At 33.3% G+C, this 15,723-nt stretch overlaps 1 protein-coding gene and 1 long non-coding RNA gene across 32 annotated transcripts; both read right to left on the bottom strand.

Annotated features, from left to right (window-relative positions):
• Positions 1–3,039: 3,039 nt before the first annotated feature.
• On the bottom strand, positions 3,040–8,658 carry LOC145160966 (uncharacterized). 31 transcript variants are annotated; one of them, XR_013738305.1, is made up of 18 exons: positions 7,838–8,656; positions 7,699–7,736; positions 7,489–7,557; positions 6,994–7,118; positions 6,714–6,883; positions 6,461–6,608; positions 6,065–6,140; positions 5,845–5,961; positions 5,689–5,766; positions 5,493–5,600; positions 5,293–5,359; positions 5,171–5,208; positions 4,990–5,066; positions 4,822–4,905; positions 4,557–4,732; positions 3,849–3,912; positions 3,644–3,703; positions 3,283–3,565 (listed from the first exon to the last, which is right to left on the bottom strand). It is a non-coding gene; the product is annotated as an uncharacterized LOC145160966 (long non-coding RNA). The 31 variants fall into 31 exon arrangements; XR_013738307.1 differs by having other exon boundaries at positions 5,187–5,208; XR_013738283.1 differs by adding an exon at positions 3,040–3,275 and having other exon boundaries at positions 3,446–3,565; positions 4,822–5,208; positions 7,838–8,654.
• A 2,990-nt stretch (positions 8,659–11,648) lies between these two features.
• On the bottom strand, positions 11,649–14,512 carry LOC145160965 (uncharacterized). Its single transcript, XM_079080356.1, has 4 exons — positions 13,925–14,512; positions 12,569–12,645; positions 12,341–12,425; positions 11,649–12,254 (listed from the first exon to the last, which is right to left on the bottom strand). The coding sequence occupies exons 1-4, from the start codon at positions 14,006–14,008 to the stop codon at positions 11,859–11,861; spliced, it is 642 nt and encodes a 213-aa protein (XP_078936482.1). The 5' UTR covers positions 14,009–14,512; the 3' UTR covers positions 11,649–11,858.
• Between the last annotated feature and the right edge of the window lie 1,211 nt (positions 14,513–15,723).

Here is a 15,723-nt window from a genome sequence, read left to right as displayed (position 1 = left end):
TTGAGCAGGTTCAACTCACATGAAAACACGAACATCAAAATCCATAAAAATAGAATTGAAACGAAAAACTAAAAGTGAGTCGGAAAACTTGAATTCAAACAAAAAAAAGTGAACGAAAGAGACCGCCAGACCAACCTGGTCTAGAAGGAAACTACAATCGAGAAAAAAAAAGATGAGTAAGAAAAAGATCAGATCAAAAAAGATTGGTACAAAAAACGAGCGGTCGAAAGCAAACTATTTATCACCCGGTTAAAATTAACTAATCTTCAGAATGAAACTATTCTCCGCCCGCTGCATCGCGCAATTTCGAAAAACTAGGTAGCACGTTGCGAACATTTAATACGTTTCTGCCTAAACAACATAAACAAGGATCGTACCCAATTCGTTCTGGTTAACCATTTAATTTGAAAAATATGAAATTAATTTAATGTCAATACTTAGATTGTTTGGTGTCTTTAATTCATTAATTTCATTTCCAAATATGTATAATTTTTAATTTTATCAAAATGATCAATAAAAAATAGATATAAAATTGCAAACAAAATGAAATACAATGATAAAATAAAATAAAAAAACCTAAAAAAGCCGAAAATGATTACTTTGTCAAGTCGAAAAACATTTTTTTTGTTTCGTTTTGTGGTTGAGAGTCCCGAAAAATTTCGATAATAGCCATGTTTGAAAAAGAACAATCTCGATTATTCTTCTTCCACTGCATCTTCATCCTGCGGCGGTTGACATGTTCACCAAATTTAATTAATTGCCGCCAGGAAATTATTCACCGAAATAAAACTAATTGCCGCTGCTGCATCGCGCGGGTACCCCACTAGTATATATATATATATATATATATATATATATATATATATATATATATATATATATATATATATATATATATATATATATATATATATATATATATATAGGAGGACCCAATTTGAAATCAAAAGCCATTTTAACATAGTTTATATAAAACTAGATTGGTAACCCCCGCTTCGCGGGGGGCAGAGGGAGCAGATGTGTTCCTATGATATCGGTTGTAACCTTTGTTCAAGATATTACGTATCTATTTAATAATCTGTTAATAGAGCAGATAATTATATTAGGGAATAAGGATCAAAAGATATCATTCATTAGAATTAGTGGTAACAGGTAAATATATTAGGCGATAAGGATCAAAAGATATCATTCATTAGTTGATATTCGATTACAAAAGTGTCCATTCATTAAAGGATGACTACTGGACATTTGATTACAAAAGAGTTGGTGTGGTATGCTTCGTCATGGGGCTTGGTATTCGTCAGTTTCATGTCGTATAAGGATCCTTTGGGAATGCCTTAACCTTATGCTTCCTTATTCGATGGTATGCTTCCTTTGGGAATGACGATCTGTTTTTCAGTTTCATGTCGTATAAGGTATTTGGTGATTAAAGGATCCTATAGATAAAGAGTTGGTGTGGTATGCTTCGTCATGGGGCTTGGTATTCGTCAACTTCCGAATTCAATAAAAAAAAACAACTGTGAACAATCGGTTTTAAAGATATAAAAAATTTACTTCCAAATAGTTCGTATTCGTCATTCCCAGGTCATGTTTTTTTTTTTTTTTTGTTGTTGTTTGGCCCAAAACATCAGCAGGGGTATATTAGTCAAATTCCAAAATAAAAAAAAAGGAAAACCGAAAAAACTGAACCCATAACGTAATATTTGCAGATTTAAAAAAAATACTTAGTAGCCTTTCTTCTTCTGATTTGTTAGCCTCTGGTAGTTGTTAACCGTGTCAGCATTTGTTTCATTTACTTCCAAACAGACTTCGTTGGCGTTCTGTCGAAGGTAAGAGATTGCACAAAAGCAAATCGAGAACCGTTTGTCTTACTTATACTAACTGACGAAAGGTATATATACTAACTACCAAATAACTACCAAAGCACAGACATAAATTCCATCATCACCATCTAACATCAAAAACAACCCAAATTCCATTAGTGGCAGTGAACTTGCAATAAATCTATGGAAAGAATGTATAACAAATACACAGAAATTCAACCGTGCCTCCCTAGATCACCCATGTACGACAACAGTTGTTGCAGTAACGAACCTAAAACCATCAAAATCCAATGGTACCCTCTTCTACAAACCTCCATATATATATATATATATATATATATATATATATATATATATATATATATATATATATATATATATTATCACTGTCACATCATATCTTCTAATGCCTTTAATCACCAAATACCTTCCATGTAGGAGCATTACGACACGGGTCATCACATGCTACACATATCTATGTCAATCCAGATATACCGGAGACAACATCACTCATAAATTTGTAAGTGACATAAATTACAGAAATATCCTACAATCCATATCATTGAAAATGTATACCAACAACAACGTGGTTTCAGATTCACAGGACCCTCAAGGCCAATACCAGCATTATCAGGAACTCCCTCAACCTTATACGACATGAAACTGAAAAACAGATCCGATCTACTAGTAAGATGATAACAATGATATTACTATTTACAAATACAATCCCTTTCACATTCTCACAACCAAGCATCACGAAGTTATGAATGCAGGGGTAATGTTGGAACAACGGAATACAAAACCAAAATAACGAAGAAAATACAATCTCCTCTATAGGAAGGTGCATATCATATAAAAAAAATCAAAATTCAATTAAATTTTGTTTTATGAAAAAACCATACAAGGCTGTTGTTCCAAAATTACCCCTGCAGTGTGTATGTGTGTCTGTGTGTTTTGAGTTTCTAGATAAAGAAGAAGACGATGGGATCAAATATGTGGGGTGGTAACAGGAGGGTATAATGGGTGCAGGGGTAATTAATATTTTTTTTTAAAAAAACCGAATTATGATACATGACTCAGCAGCCACCTGGAACCGTGGGAAACACATGGCTGCAGTGGCAGCAGCGGGAAGTTATCAATGCGGGGGTAATTTTGGAACAACAGACACAGAATCACATGTATACAAAATGAAAGTACACTTCTATACGCAGGTGCATGTCATATAAAACCTGTTAATATACTAACAAAAAATCAAAATTCAATTACATTTTGTATTATGAAAATTAATTTTGATACATAAATGATAAGGCCCCTGGAAACAGAAGAATCTATTAATCGAATAAACATGTGTATACAGTAGCAGAAGCAGCAACATATCTAAGCAGCTGTAATTTGGAAATGATCAATACAAAATGAAGATAATCTATAAAAAGCGACCTACACCATAGAAAGCTGCACATCATATAAAAGCTTAATTAAATTTATTTTTTTAAAATTGGGATTATCAACCATGAGTCATAAGACAGGTGGAAATAAGGGTATAAAAGGTATCACATACGGTTTATATGACACAAAGGGTAGAAGTTGTAGGAAATCATAAAAGAAATAACAATAACAAACACCTGCATACAGAAATAGCAGCAGCAACATATCACATACGGTTTGGAGTGAACGTGTTGCGGGGTTTGGAAACCATCGGTTGATTGTAAAACGGATCATGTTTGTCATTTTTTTCTGTGCATCTGTTACACTCCAAATCCAAGTACTCAATAAACAAATATTTACTTTTTGATGCATAAAATGATAATAGAGTAACCTACAGATTTGGTGCATGGTGATTATCCCTCCAATTCTAGTGATATCAAGTGCTAAAATCTCACCTTCATTACATTAAAAGTGAATAATTAGAAGCAAAAGAAAGAAAAATACATTCAAAAAATTACAAATAAACAATGTGGGTTAAATGCAAGAAAAAGCAATACACTTCCAATTTTTTCCAAAATCTCAGTTCTTGATTCCATTTACCTCAGCATTCCGACTTTCATCAGCTACTGCAGAATGCAGATGTATTCATTTGAATTTCAGCCCCCTAAAAGAGTTGCAAACCAAAAAACTATAAGATTGTGCCAAACCAATAATTCATGTATATTCGGATAACAGGTAAGATCATAAAAATAAAATTTATATTGTATAAACTAATGGTTTATTTAATTTTCACTATACCTTTTGTAGATACGATAAACGTAATAGAGAAATTTTATGAATGAAAAAATATAGACAAAAACAAACTTAAAAAGCATAATGTGACACAATATGACCTACCTTCATTAGGTAGGTACATAACATTTTCCAAGTTTTCTTATAAGGACTTCATACACCAACAGAAATCCAATAAGTCAGAAAGCCATACACAACCACAGACATATAAACAAACAACTATAATTATGAAGTTTAGGGATAACTTATTCTCGTCAATCGACTTGCCCTAGCTCATTGCCTCTTATTAATCACTGATTTGGAATAACAATTGTGATATAAAATAATAAAATTAAACATTTGAAGAAAGAAATAAAAATCAGTCGATGAACACTGAATTGAAATAACTGAAATATAATGAAATACAAATACCATACATTAAATTGCAACTTTGTTTGACAAATCAAGTTAAATTGGAGTGACCACAAAACTATACAGAAGTATCAAAGATGAAGAAATGGTGAAAAGAACTAATACCAGCAAAAATGGGGCCGTTTCATGACAATATGCTCACCAGAGTAGAGTATAACATGCGAGTAATAGAAACCAGTCTCCATTTTTCTCATGATGGCAGAACCTCCTATTACTAAAGCTTCAGCCATGTTCTCAACTTCAATGTTTACAGCTTCATCATCAACACACTTTGACCAAATCTATGTAAATAAATAAAAAAAATATACAAGGTCAATAACGGAAATAAGAAAAAAAAATTAGGTTTGTAAATAAGCAAACTATATACAACCTGAACCATAAGAAAGTATTAGGAAACATTTCATTCACCGGATTCCACCTCAGCAATCTTGCCAGATGATCCTCCTTCTTTGACCTAGTTATATGTAAGATTGTGATTTCAGTTGCTATTTTCTACAATTTAAAATCCAATATTATTCATCATATTTGTTGCTATTACAGAAAACAAAATTGTCCCAGCTTCATGGATGTGGTTGACAATTCCCAAACTCCAAGTGGGAATAGACATTCCCTAATCTAACATTTCCAAGTGTACCCATTAAGACATTAAGATGCCAAAAAAAAAATAGAAAAATGTAAATAATACTGTAAGTGAAAAACTGCCAAAAAAGGCTACTAACCAGGGAAAAACATTACCACATTTTTTCAAGTGGCACACCTGCACATTGTCACTATCAATAATATGACTCAATTTTTAATTAAAAAAGACAAAACCTCAGTTGTTTTCTTTGCATAATCTAACCTTATTAGCAGCGTAATCATGTCAAAAAGCTTCAACCAATAAACCAAGTAGAGCTTCCACCCATTTTCTGTTCAGAAGAAAAAAAAAAGTTAATCTCGGACCATTTAAAAGTCTATCACGCCTCTAATGAATACATTTTTTTGTATTCTATCGGTTGCATATGTAACTTCTCAAGGAAAAAATTGGAGGATTAGGATTACCTGTATGGATATATGAAGCGTAGAAAATACAGGTGAAGAAATGATGGCAAAACCATATGGGGGAAAGTTGTAGCAACCCTTCCATCCTCTATAGATTGTTATTCACCACTGTAATAATAAAAGAGATAAGGGGAGTTTTTTGGAATGAGGATAAAGAATAAGAAATGTAGAGGAAATAAGATATATAGAAGCAAACCCGATGGATATCATCAAAATCCGCAAATTCGCCGATTTTTCAGAATTTGCCAGCCGTGGTGTCACCGAAACTGAAAATCTGCCGAATTCATTGGGTTTTCCAGGTAAAGGAATTCTGAGAAATTGATATTGGATTGCATAGGAGTGAAGAAATTACCGTGGGTTGTTGTTGTTCTTGGGGATTGTCTACTTGGTTGATGGATTCTCAATGAATGGCCATTGTGAGATGCGAGTGATTAGTAACTGATGGAGACCGAGGCCAGATCTTGTGAAGCTAATTCACCAAAATTGCAAGTTATTGTGTTCAATATATCAGTAAAATCAGCAAAAAAGCAAAGTAGCAGCAAAAAATAGATGATGGATTTGTATTACTTTACCGGATCTTTTTCAATCTGGCTGAATACAATTCCTTTAGCAGGACCATCGCTTTCAACCATAAATCTGATTTCTTCCCTGTGGAAAAATTAGTAAATTTTTGATCTCACATTAACAAAAAAAATTTTTAAAAAATTAATAAAAAAGTTGGAAAATATAAAATGACTTCAAATTTTGGACTTAACTTCTAACTTTGACTAAATGACAGGGACTATATCCACTGTAAAAAGTAAACTTAAAAAAAAAATCCAAAGTTTGTAATTTTAAGAAAAACACAGAGACCAAATTTGTAATTTGCTCTTATTATAATCAAAATTTGATTGGTTGCAACTTGTAAGTGAAATCTGTGAAGTAAATAATTTGGAGAAATAAAAAATTAGATAGAAAGAGGATTATACGTATTAATCTGTGCTTCACTTTCACTATAAAGTGAAGGGCAATTTGGGCATGTTTAACCGTCTGCTTCCCCAAAGACATGCTCTCTAGCAGCAGCTTCCCAAACCTCCGTTTAATCTTCCAAAAAACCATAACCGACTCTCCTTAAACCTGCAATCAGAAACATCAATGAACTTTTCTACGAAAGTAGTAACTCATGGATTTAGGATCTATTGTCATTCCTTATAAAGATGTCCCAACCATTTTGAAAGATACCTGTGCCAATTTTTTAAGTCCAAGCTATGTATCGTTTCTGTCAAAATGATCAGTGAACGAACAAAAATGTGTTGAGCTTTACATGTAATGAATTAAGCATTGATATGTCACCGTTTCATCACAGTGGTCATCAAGGAAAGGCTTAACAGGCCAAAAAACTCTTATTACTGCTGTAAAATCAATGGTGAGAAGATAGTTAAGCTATAATGTTCAGACTCCAATAGAATTTTGTAAAAAGAAAGTAAAATGTACAAATAAGCCTTCAAAATATAAAACATACCCACGAAATCAAACCCTAATTTATTGAAGACTTCGATTTACCATCTGGGCTTGAGGCTTGAGTTACGTCTACTCCAATCGGTGAACAGTGAAACGCAGTATCGGTAAATTAATCACTTTCTGCCACTTCCGATTCATGATTCAGAAATTGAAGATGAGATGAAACAGAAAAAAAAAAGACAAAGATTTTACTAAATCTGTACTTCCGATTCATGATTCAGAAATTGAAGCTGAGATGAAACAGAAAAAAAAAAAGACAAAGATTTTACTAAATCTGTACTTCCGATTCATGATTTAGAAATTGAAGCTGAGATGAAAAATAAAAAAAAAATAAAAAAAAATAAAAAACAAAGATTTTACTAAATCTGTAAAAGCAATAATTTTATAAATCAAAAGAAATCAGTTGTCGGATTCAACATTTAGAATCCAGTTACATAGACATATATTCTTTCAAACATGAGAAATTCTATTAAAACATTGAAATAGCATTACGTACCTTTGTCAATAAATACAATGTTGAAAAGGCTCAATCCAGCGGACATCAACATACTTTCTTTCACCTGACCTGTAATATTTTTGGTTTCAGTGTTCAATTTAACCATTCTCTACTCCATAATTCATTGTTACAAAAAAACCCTATCTAACCTCAAATCAATTAGTTGTTACCGAAAAAAAAATCAATAGAGGGTGAAGTTGAATGTTGCACCTCATAGAGAAAAAAGCCTTATGTGGCATCTTATTCGTCTGGAGATGTAAAAGGCGACCACAAAAGAGAAAATCGACTCAGTCGTGTTTCGTGGTGGCAGAAAATAGATGATCGGGGCTATTGTTTTGATTGGTCTTACCAATTTTGTCGATGTTTCATCTTTGGCTTGAAGTCGCATCAATGGCTGAGTCGAATCATTTGGTTCCTAAACTTTAGGGATGCATTAGGTGTTGAAGAAGTATAGGAAGGCGTTACAGAAGAAGAATGCCCTCTGTAGTCAGATGAACCCATACATCACATCGTGAAACGACTCCGTTTCCATTCACATCGTCAAACGACTCCGTTCCATTGTGTACAGCCAGAGCTTCCTCGCGTTTTCTTTAGTGAAGCTCCCCGGAGATATACAATATCTGACCGGGTCTCTGAAGCTGACTCCGACGCGGCGATGGTTGGTCGAACTTAGGGGTTTTACTGGGAGGAAACACGGAAGCGAAATCAATGGAGGAATAAGGGTAACAGAGGTGAAGCCGACGGAATAATAGGGGTACTTTGGCGCCAGCGTCACCAGCTCCCCTCCAACATCGTTTTTCTCTGACTATGACAAACGCCATCGCCACCAATTTCCTTCGTGTTTCTTCTCTATCATCTTTATCTAGATCTTTCATCTCGTCATTGATTAATTTTTTCAGCAGATCGATGAAGTCGGAGACGACAAAGTTGCATGCTGATGCCGGAGGTCGAGCAGATCGAGTGGAGCCGTAATCGAAATACAGAAGGAGGTGGAAAGGAAAAGGAAACTTCGGTATTACAGGTGGTGGGCGGTATGACGCCGTCTAGGGTAGTGGATGGAACCATCCAGAAAGCAAGAGAAAGAGAAAGAAAGATATTATTAGAGAAGGAAGATAAGGCGGTGGAGAAAAGGTGAAACATCTGAGAATGTTGATAAGTCCATAAAATGCCCAGGAACTCGAAATTGCAACCAACATCTTAGTAACTTTACTGATCGTTTCCTTCATAACTTTAATATATATATATATATATATATATATATTATTAGAGAAGGAAGATAAGGCGGTGGAGAAAAGGTGAAACATCTGAGAATGTTGATAAGTCCATAAAATGCCCAGGAACTCGAAATTGCAACCAACATCTTAGTAACTTTACTGATCGTTTCCTTCATAACTTTAATATATATATATATATATATATATATATATTATTAGAGAAGGAAGATAAGGCGGTGGAGAAAAGGTGAAACATCTGAGAATGTTGATAAGTCCATAAAATGCCCAGGAACTCGAAATTGCAACCAACATCTTAGTAACTTTACTGATCGTTTCCTTCATAACTTTAATATATATATATATATATATATATATATATATATATATATATATATATAATAATATATATAATAATTAGCCGCTAGGGTAATTCATAAGCAAAAGTAAGTTACATTTATGGATTTAACAAATAATAAATTAAAATAAACTCAATTATTTTTGACAAGTAGGATCTAAAACGCAGCCCATTAAAAATGACAATTATGATAAAAATAACAATATTTTAATATGTTTATCGGTATTTTACGTGGATAAAAAGATAAATAAAAAATAAAAATATATTAATTTTTTTCTAGAATTTAACAAAACATAAAATAAATAATAGTTTTCTACAAATAATGTTCATTATAGTTACGTATGTTAGTTGAAAACCTAAGATGGGACATTTTTAGTTACCAAATCTGTCGAAATAGAAATATGTTAACTATTTGCGATAATTTAGAAAATATATATTTGGGCAGCTGGTTTGAAAATTTTGGAACGGAAATGTTCATTTTCAAACACCAAATTCTAAGTAGCAAGGTTGTCAATATCGGAATTCTACGTAGGATCATTTTTGGGTTTACAAGGTCGGGATCGTGATCTTAAAATCTCACAAAATAAAACATAATTTTAATTTATAATTTTAAAATATAAAAAATATTTCAAAATTTCATTTTTTCGTTTAAAAGTTATAAAAACTTCAAAATATTAGTCATAAATCACAACACAAAATGATAAACGGTAATTGGTAAAGATAAATACATTAAGTGGTAAAAAAAGTCATTTGCAAAAAAATAAATAAATAAATAAATAAATCAAATCAAACAAAGGTAGGATCGGATCGGATCCCGATCCTACCCCAATTACGATCCGTTTACAATCTGAGTTATTTTTCATACCTAGGATCGTAGGATCGTACGATCCTACGATCAGGATCGCGATTTTGACAACCATAGTATTTAGGCGTTGTTGATATTTTTATTTATGTTTTTTATTTTTTTTATTTATCTATTTATAGAAAAAAAGGGATACATTGAGATCGATTCGGACAAACTCGTAGTTCTAGTTCTAGACTTCTAGTAGTATAAGCTTGAATCCGGTGTGGTTGAGTGATTTATTTTTCTATCTTTTATTTTTACTTGAATAAAAAAACCATTTAAATAATTTTATATTTATATTTTTTATTTTAATTGAATAATAAATCATTTTAACTGAATAGAAAATCATGATCAATGGATATAAAAGTCAAAAGACATTTAAAATTTTTAAATGGATAATCAAACACATAAATAAAAATATCACATCTCTTTCCATTAAACCCAACCAACCTTATGTATAGTATGTGAGAAATAATCCATTATGGTTACGTATGATTGATTCAATATAAACATCCTACATCATATGATTAAATTAAAAGATGAACTATAAGACAAACAATAAATACACCAAATTTATAACGAATATGAGCTTTACCCGATTTGCCACCTTCCTCTCGGTTTCTTGCATAGACTTTTTGTTCTTGATTGGCCCAAGCAAAATCCCCAAAGTTCTTGGTCTTTTAGTCTAATTGAAAATAGAGATTATTGAACTACATAAACGTAAATGTCAACGTATCTTTTAAAACCATCAATTATCTAGTTGCATCCACGAAGCTACATCTGTCGAGTCAACAATCAACCAAATTTCATCTTGTCTTTTTAACGAATCCTTCTTCGAAGCTAGCTCCTAAATAACCACTTGTATCTTGAGCATTAAGACTTGTAAAATCTCCCTTCATCTGTCGTTTTTAACTCGAGAATACGATAACTTAATAGTTAATACACAGCACGACGATTTTCAAAATCCTACAACTGAAAACGATATGACTACGTTAGTTTATACCTTGTGCAATAAGAGTTGTACATTTTCGCATCTAACACAAGTATTTAAATGCCCAAGGATCCATAGGCCTTTTAATTACCCACCACACACCAGAGTAACAGTAGACACCGCCATATTCAAGAAAATGAACAAAAACAGTAGTGGCAGAGCTTCTGACAAAACCCCGACAACACCAGAGACTGATATGAAGAGCATAAAGGTGAAGTACATTTCGAGCCCAGTCATGGTGGAAGCAAAAGATGCTTCTCAGTTTAAAGAAATCGTGCAACATTTCACCGGCCAAACTCCCGTCCAAACCAGCTTTGGCGTATATTCTAATCCTACCACAGCCGCCGCCACCACCACCACCACCGCCACCGGAGAAGCTACTCGTGCACACTTTTCTTATGAACCTTCAAACAAGAAGCCACAAGCCTTGATCGATAGTTTCTCATGGGAAGATATTGCAGAGTGGAATTCATACAGATAGTTGCTCAGTGGGAGATATTGTTTAAGAGTCCTAGTTATATCATCATTTTGGCCTTAGCATGTATCTAAACCCACAATTAGTATAAAAACTCAGTTTTTGTTTATCTTCAAATTTTGGCCACTCAACCATCTATCATCTTTTACGATGGGTTTGGGATCAATCTGACTCGACCCGACCCGTGATTTAACAGGGTCTATTTGGTCCATGTTGACTAACGATTTGATAATATCAATTTGTATAAAAACAAAGAAACCACGAGAAAGACAACCTACAAATTTACAAAATAGACTATCATATGATCCATCGTCCCAAAACATAAAGAACACGAAGATCAACAGTTACAGTTTCAAAGTCAACCCAACATCGAGAATTCAAATATATAGAACATTCTACGTACTTCCATAAAAGACTACAAGCTACTACAAAAACTCATAAAAGATTGAAACTAAAGCAGTTTTGCCTAACACAAAGTGTATGATCATTGATCAGTTACCTTTGTCGGGAGATTTCAGGTACAGTGTCTCACCACCATCCCCACCACCGGAGCCACCACCTCGACCATCATTGGTGGGCCCAGAAATCCCAATGTCTTGCTTACGAGAAAAGTCCGGGAACCCTCCTCCTCCTCCGAGATGAGTCCCACCGCCAGCAGCATTGTTATTGTCGGACTGTATCATGTGAAGTCCGCTACTTCCACCGCCGGAGTTCATTCCAAGCTGGCTATGCAACGCCTGCTGCTGCTGTAGCGACGAGTACTGCTGTTGACTGTAGAGCATCGAAGAACGTGCAGCCATGAGTGCTTGAGGTGACATCTGTTGCGCTTGTTGGTGTTGCTGCATGTAGTGACTTCCCGGCTGCTGCATCATTCCCCCTTGAGGATACTGAATCGTAATATCGAAAAAGAAAAAATATGTAATTGGGATCATCGGAAAGTATGAAATTTGATCTGAATAGTGAAATATTTTACCTGAGAATGAAGAGCAGGTGCCTGGGGTTGAGAGTCAGCAATGGCAGCAAGGTACATCAGGTTTCTCTGAAGCTTGGCCTGATGTCTGCAATAATCAAAAAGTGATATTAATTTCATTATTATTAATTTATTAGCAAAAGACAAATGTACTATACTTCATTTATTGATATATCAGAATACACTTGGTCAATTTCAGCAAAAATTCATATCCAAAATGGAAATACTCACTCTGCACATTCGGCCATTTTCCCTGAGTTTTGACTCTCGACAATCTTCAGGATCAGAGACTTGTTTTCATCAAGGTACTGCACATGAGTAATTATATACATGAAACAAAACTAATGCATATAAACGAAACCAAGAACAAAGAATTAATATAAAAATGTGTACCACTACATATCAGTCACATTATTCAAATTATATTTGATTATATGGAGAACGTACACACAAAAAGAAGGGACGTGGGTTATTGTATACAACATATATATAATAATCTTGTTGTTGCGTAATGAAATCTGGTAATAAGATGCCTAGACCACAAAAGACAACATGTGAATCAAGATAGCAAATCAAATACAAAAGCACAAAGATTGATGCAAATAAAGAATGTTTAATGACGAATCTTTATTAACCCATTACCAAGAAGGGGGAGCTAATTTTATTTAATATTTAATTCAAACTGCACATTTGAATCATATTCGCAAATAAATTAAAAAACTTTATGCTTTTTTTATAACGGAAAGAGAATATGTTTCATGCAATCTCCAAAAAAAGTCCACTTGACGGAATTGAAATGCACCTTTTTTGGAATTTCGGACAGTTTTAATCATTAAAAAACGACTCCTTGTCCAATATTTTTTATTTTATTTTGTGTGAATATGAAACCTTAGCCTCTCTTTTCACAACTCTTCTTTATACCACACTCAAACCCTAAACAAAAAGACTTCCATGAATAAAACTATATCGACTTTCTTGAACTTGTGAAGTGAATATTTTTCAAAAACCCATTTAGGTTAGTTATAATGGTATTTGGCCCTAGCTAGGTCACATGAACTTTGGGTTGGGGTTCAATTCTTGTTTTCTGTGCCGGTTATAAAGAAAACCCAAAGGTACACAAAGCTCAAAACTTTATTCTCTTGTTTAAGTTTCCCAGTAAGCAAGAGAAAAAAGCAACAATGGAAGACCCAATAAAAGATAATGAAAACAACAACCCATAAAATATTCAACAGAAAGTTTGCATTTTTACAGTCGGAAAAAGGACGAAGAAGCATGTGTTATTGTTACGAGTATTGAACAAACAGATCATGCAAAGAACTTGAGTATGGTGAAAAGATATTCAACCTAAAAGTGGTAGAGCAATAAATTAAAGATATATGTGATAATAAGGTCTATATATACAGGGAAACTTGTTTCAGATGAAGAAACAAGCAGGAAAAAGGCAGGCAAAAGCCAAAAAAAAGCAACATAAAAAGATCAATAAAGTTGAACAAATCCACCCAACAACAAGACACACACAGAGGACTTGATTCTGGTGTGTGAAAGAGAAAGTTAAAGGTGAAAACATATCTCAGGGAGGAAGGAAACCTGTTGAATATGATCAGTAGTGACGTTGTTGGAGGGGTAATAGGCTGCCATCATGGGCTGCATCTGCATCAGGTGCTGCTGCATTATATATATGTGATATTTGATATTTCTCCCACACCCTTTCACACACTCACTCTCTCTTTCTCTCTCTCTCTATAAAAATATGTGGGTGGGTGTCTTTCTCTCTCTAGACTGGATAGACGACTACAAGCACTGCAAATTGCGAAGAGGAAAATGTGAAAATGGGGCTCCACAAAGAGACCCTCTTTTGCTTTCTTTGTGTATGCGAGTTTTTGTGGCTTACAAACTTCAAATCAGCTTTTTATTTTCCGGTTGTTTGGTTGCAAAGACTAAAATGGGGTCTTTTGAAGCCCGTCAAAACACAGAGATTAATGGCAGAAATGTCGATGGATAGATTGAAGGGTAAAAGAAAACAAAAAGGCAGCAGGCTTTACTCAGTGTACTACAATCTTTGGCTATATATACAGCTGGTGGTGGTAGGATGAAAGAGGGTGGCACAAATTCAAATTAGGGTTTAGGGTTTTTTTTTCTATCTTTTGCTTCTTTCAAGTTCAAATAGCCAAAAATTGCAATATTCAGATGATGGATTGGATATTTATAGGAGGTAAGCATCAAATTTATATATAACTTTGTTACTTTTAGCCAGTTGTAATAAGTTATTAATCAGACTTTTATAATCATAACTTTTGTTAGATATACATTTATTATTTTCTTGATAATATCAGTTATATTTTTCTAATACGTTTGTCTTCGATCGATATGTATTGATCTATATTTTTCTAATATATATAATTGATCATATCAGTTATAACACACGAATGCCAACTGAACTAGTAAAATAAATTTTGTGTTTTATTAAAGAAGAGTAAATAGAAGAAGAAATGCGCTATTTATCCTTATAGACACTAAATATTTAGAAAACTGTCAAAAAAATTATAATTTTTTCTAAGCTTATGATATTCTTATCAAAGTAAAAATACAATCTCCAGAGATTTTGCTTCAAGACAACTAATATATTGTTTATTTTTTCTCCAAAGATCTTCTAAGTTTATGATATCCTCACCTGCAATTGGACCCTCATGACAAGATTCAAAAAGTAAATAAACAAATATCATATTTTATACTTCCACCAAAATTGACCCACAGTAATCTATATATGTTTTCCTTTTTGTTTATTTGTGATTAGTGCATTTGTTGAGAATAGCATATGTTTCAAGATTAAGATTAACATCGAGTTTTATTAACTTAAGGTGTTTAGTGCAGGATATTATAAGAGAATAGTATAAAAGGTAAAGAGCATTAAAGATAAGTTTTGAAGGGCTAAAGGGTAGAAGACAGAACTAAAAGGGTGCGGCTTATTTCCTTGAAATTTAGGTGTTGTTTGTTTTTTCGAAGCAAAAACGTCTGCAGTCTGCAGACCACATCTATAACCCTCTGCGGCGGAACAGGTGGATCAAACGTCTGTAGTCTGCAATAAGAAGTTTTTTTTTGTTTTTTAACCTCTGTAGGCTGAAAAAACATACCAAAACATAATCTGATTTCTGATTACCAAACAAACATACCAGATTATAATCTGAATTCTGATTACCAAAGCTTTAAAATTCTGATTTTTGATTACTTAACTCATTACCAATGCAAAAAATAATAATAATAATAATAAATAAAATAAATAAAAAAAATCTTTTTTTTGATATCTTAAGTCATTAACAGAATGATAATCTAATTTTTAGCATAAACAAACAATCATCTAGCTTTAAACAAATATCAAACATCCCATA

Source organism: Lactuca virosa, chromosome 2 (genome assembly GCF_052849685.1).
Source record: "Lactuca virosa cultivar CGN04683 chromosome 2, Lactuca_virosa_CGN04683_v6, whole genome shotgun sequence".
NCBI lineage: Eukaryota > Viridiplantae > Streptophyta > Magnoliopsida > Asterales > Asteraceae > Lactuca > Lactuca virosa.
The sequence above is the reverse complement of the archived record's forward strand: the minus strand, read 5'-3'. Positions and strand labels throughout refer to the sequence as shown.

Coding starts and splice junctions, on each gene's coding strand:
- LOC145160965 (XM_079080356.1), bottom strand. CDS start 14,008: ATGCAGCAGCACCTGATGCAGATGCAGCCCATGATGGCAGCCTATTAC. Junction 12,426..12,568: donor AAAATGGCCGAATGTGCAGA/GTGAGTATTTCC, acceptor TGATTATTGCAG/ACATCAGGCCAAGCTTCAGA. Junction 12,255..12,340: donor CACCTGCTCTTCATTCTCAG/GTAAAATATTTC, acceptor ATTACGATTCAG/TATCCTCAAGGGGGAATGAT.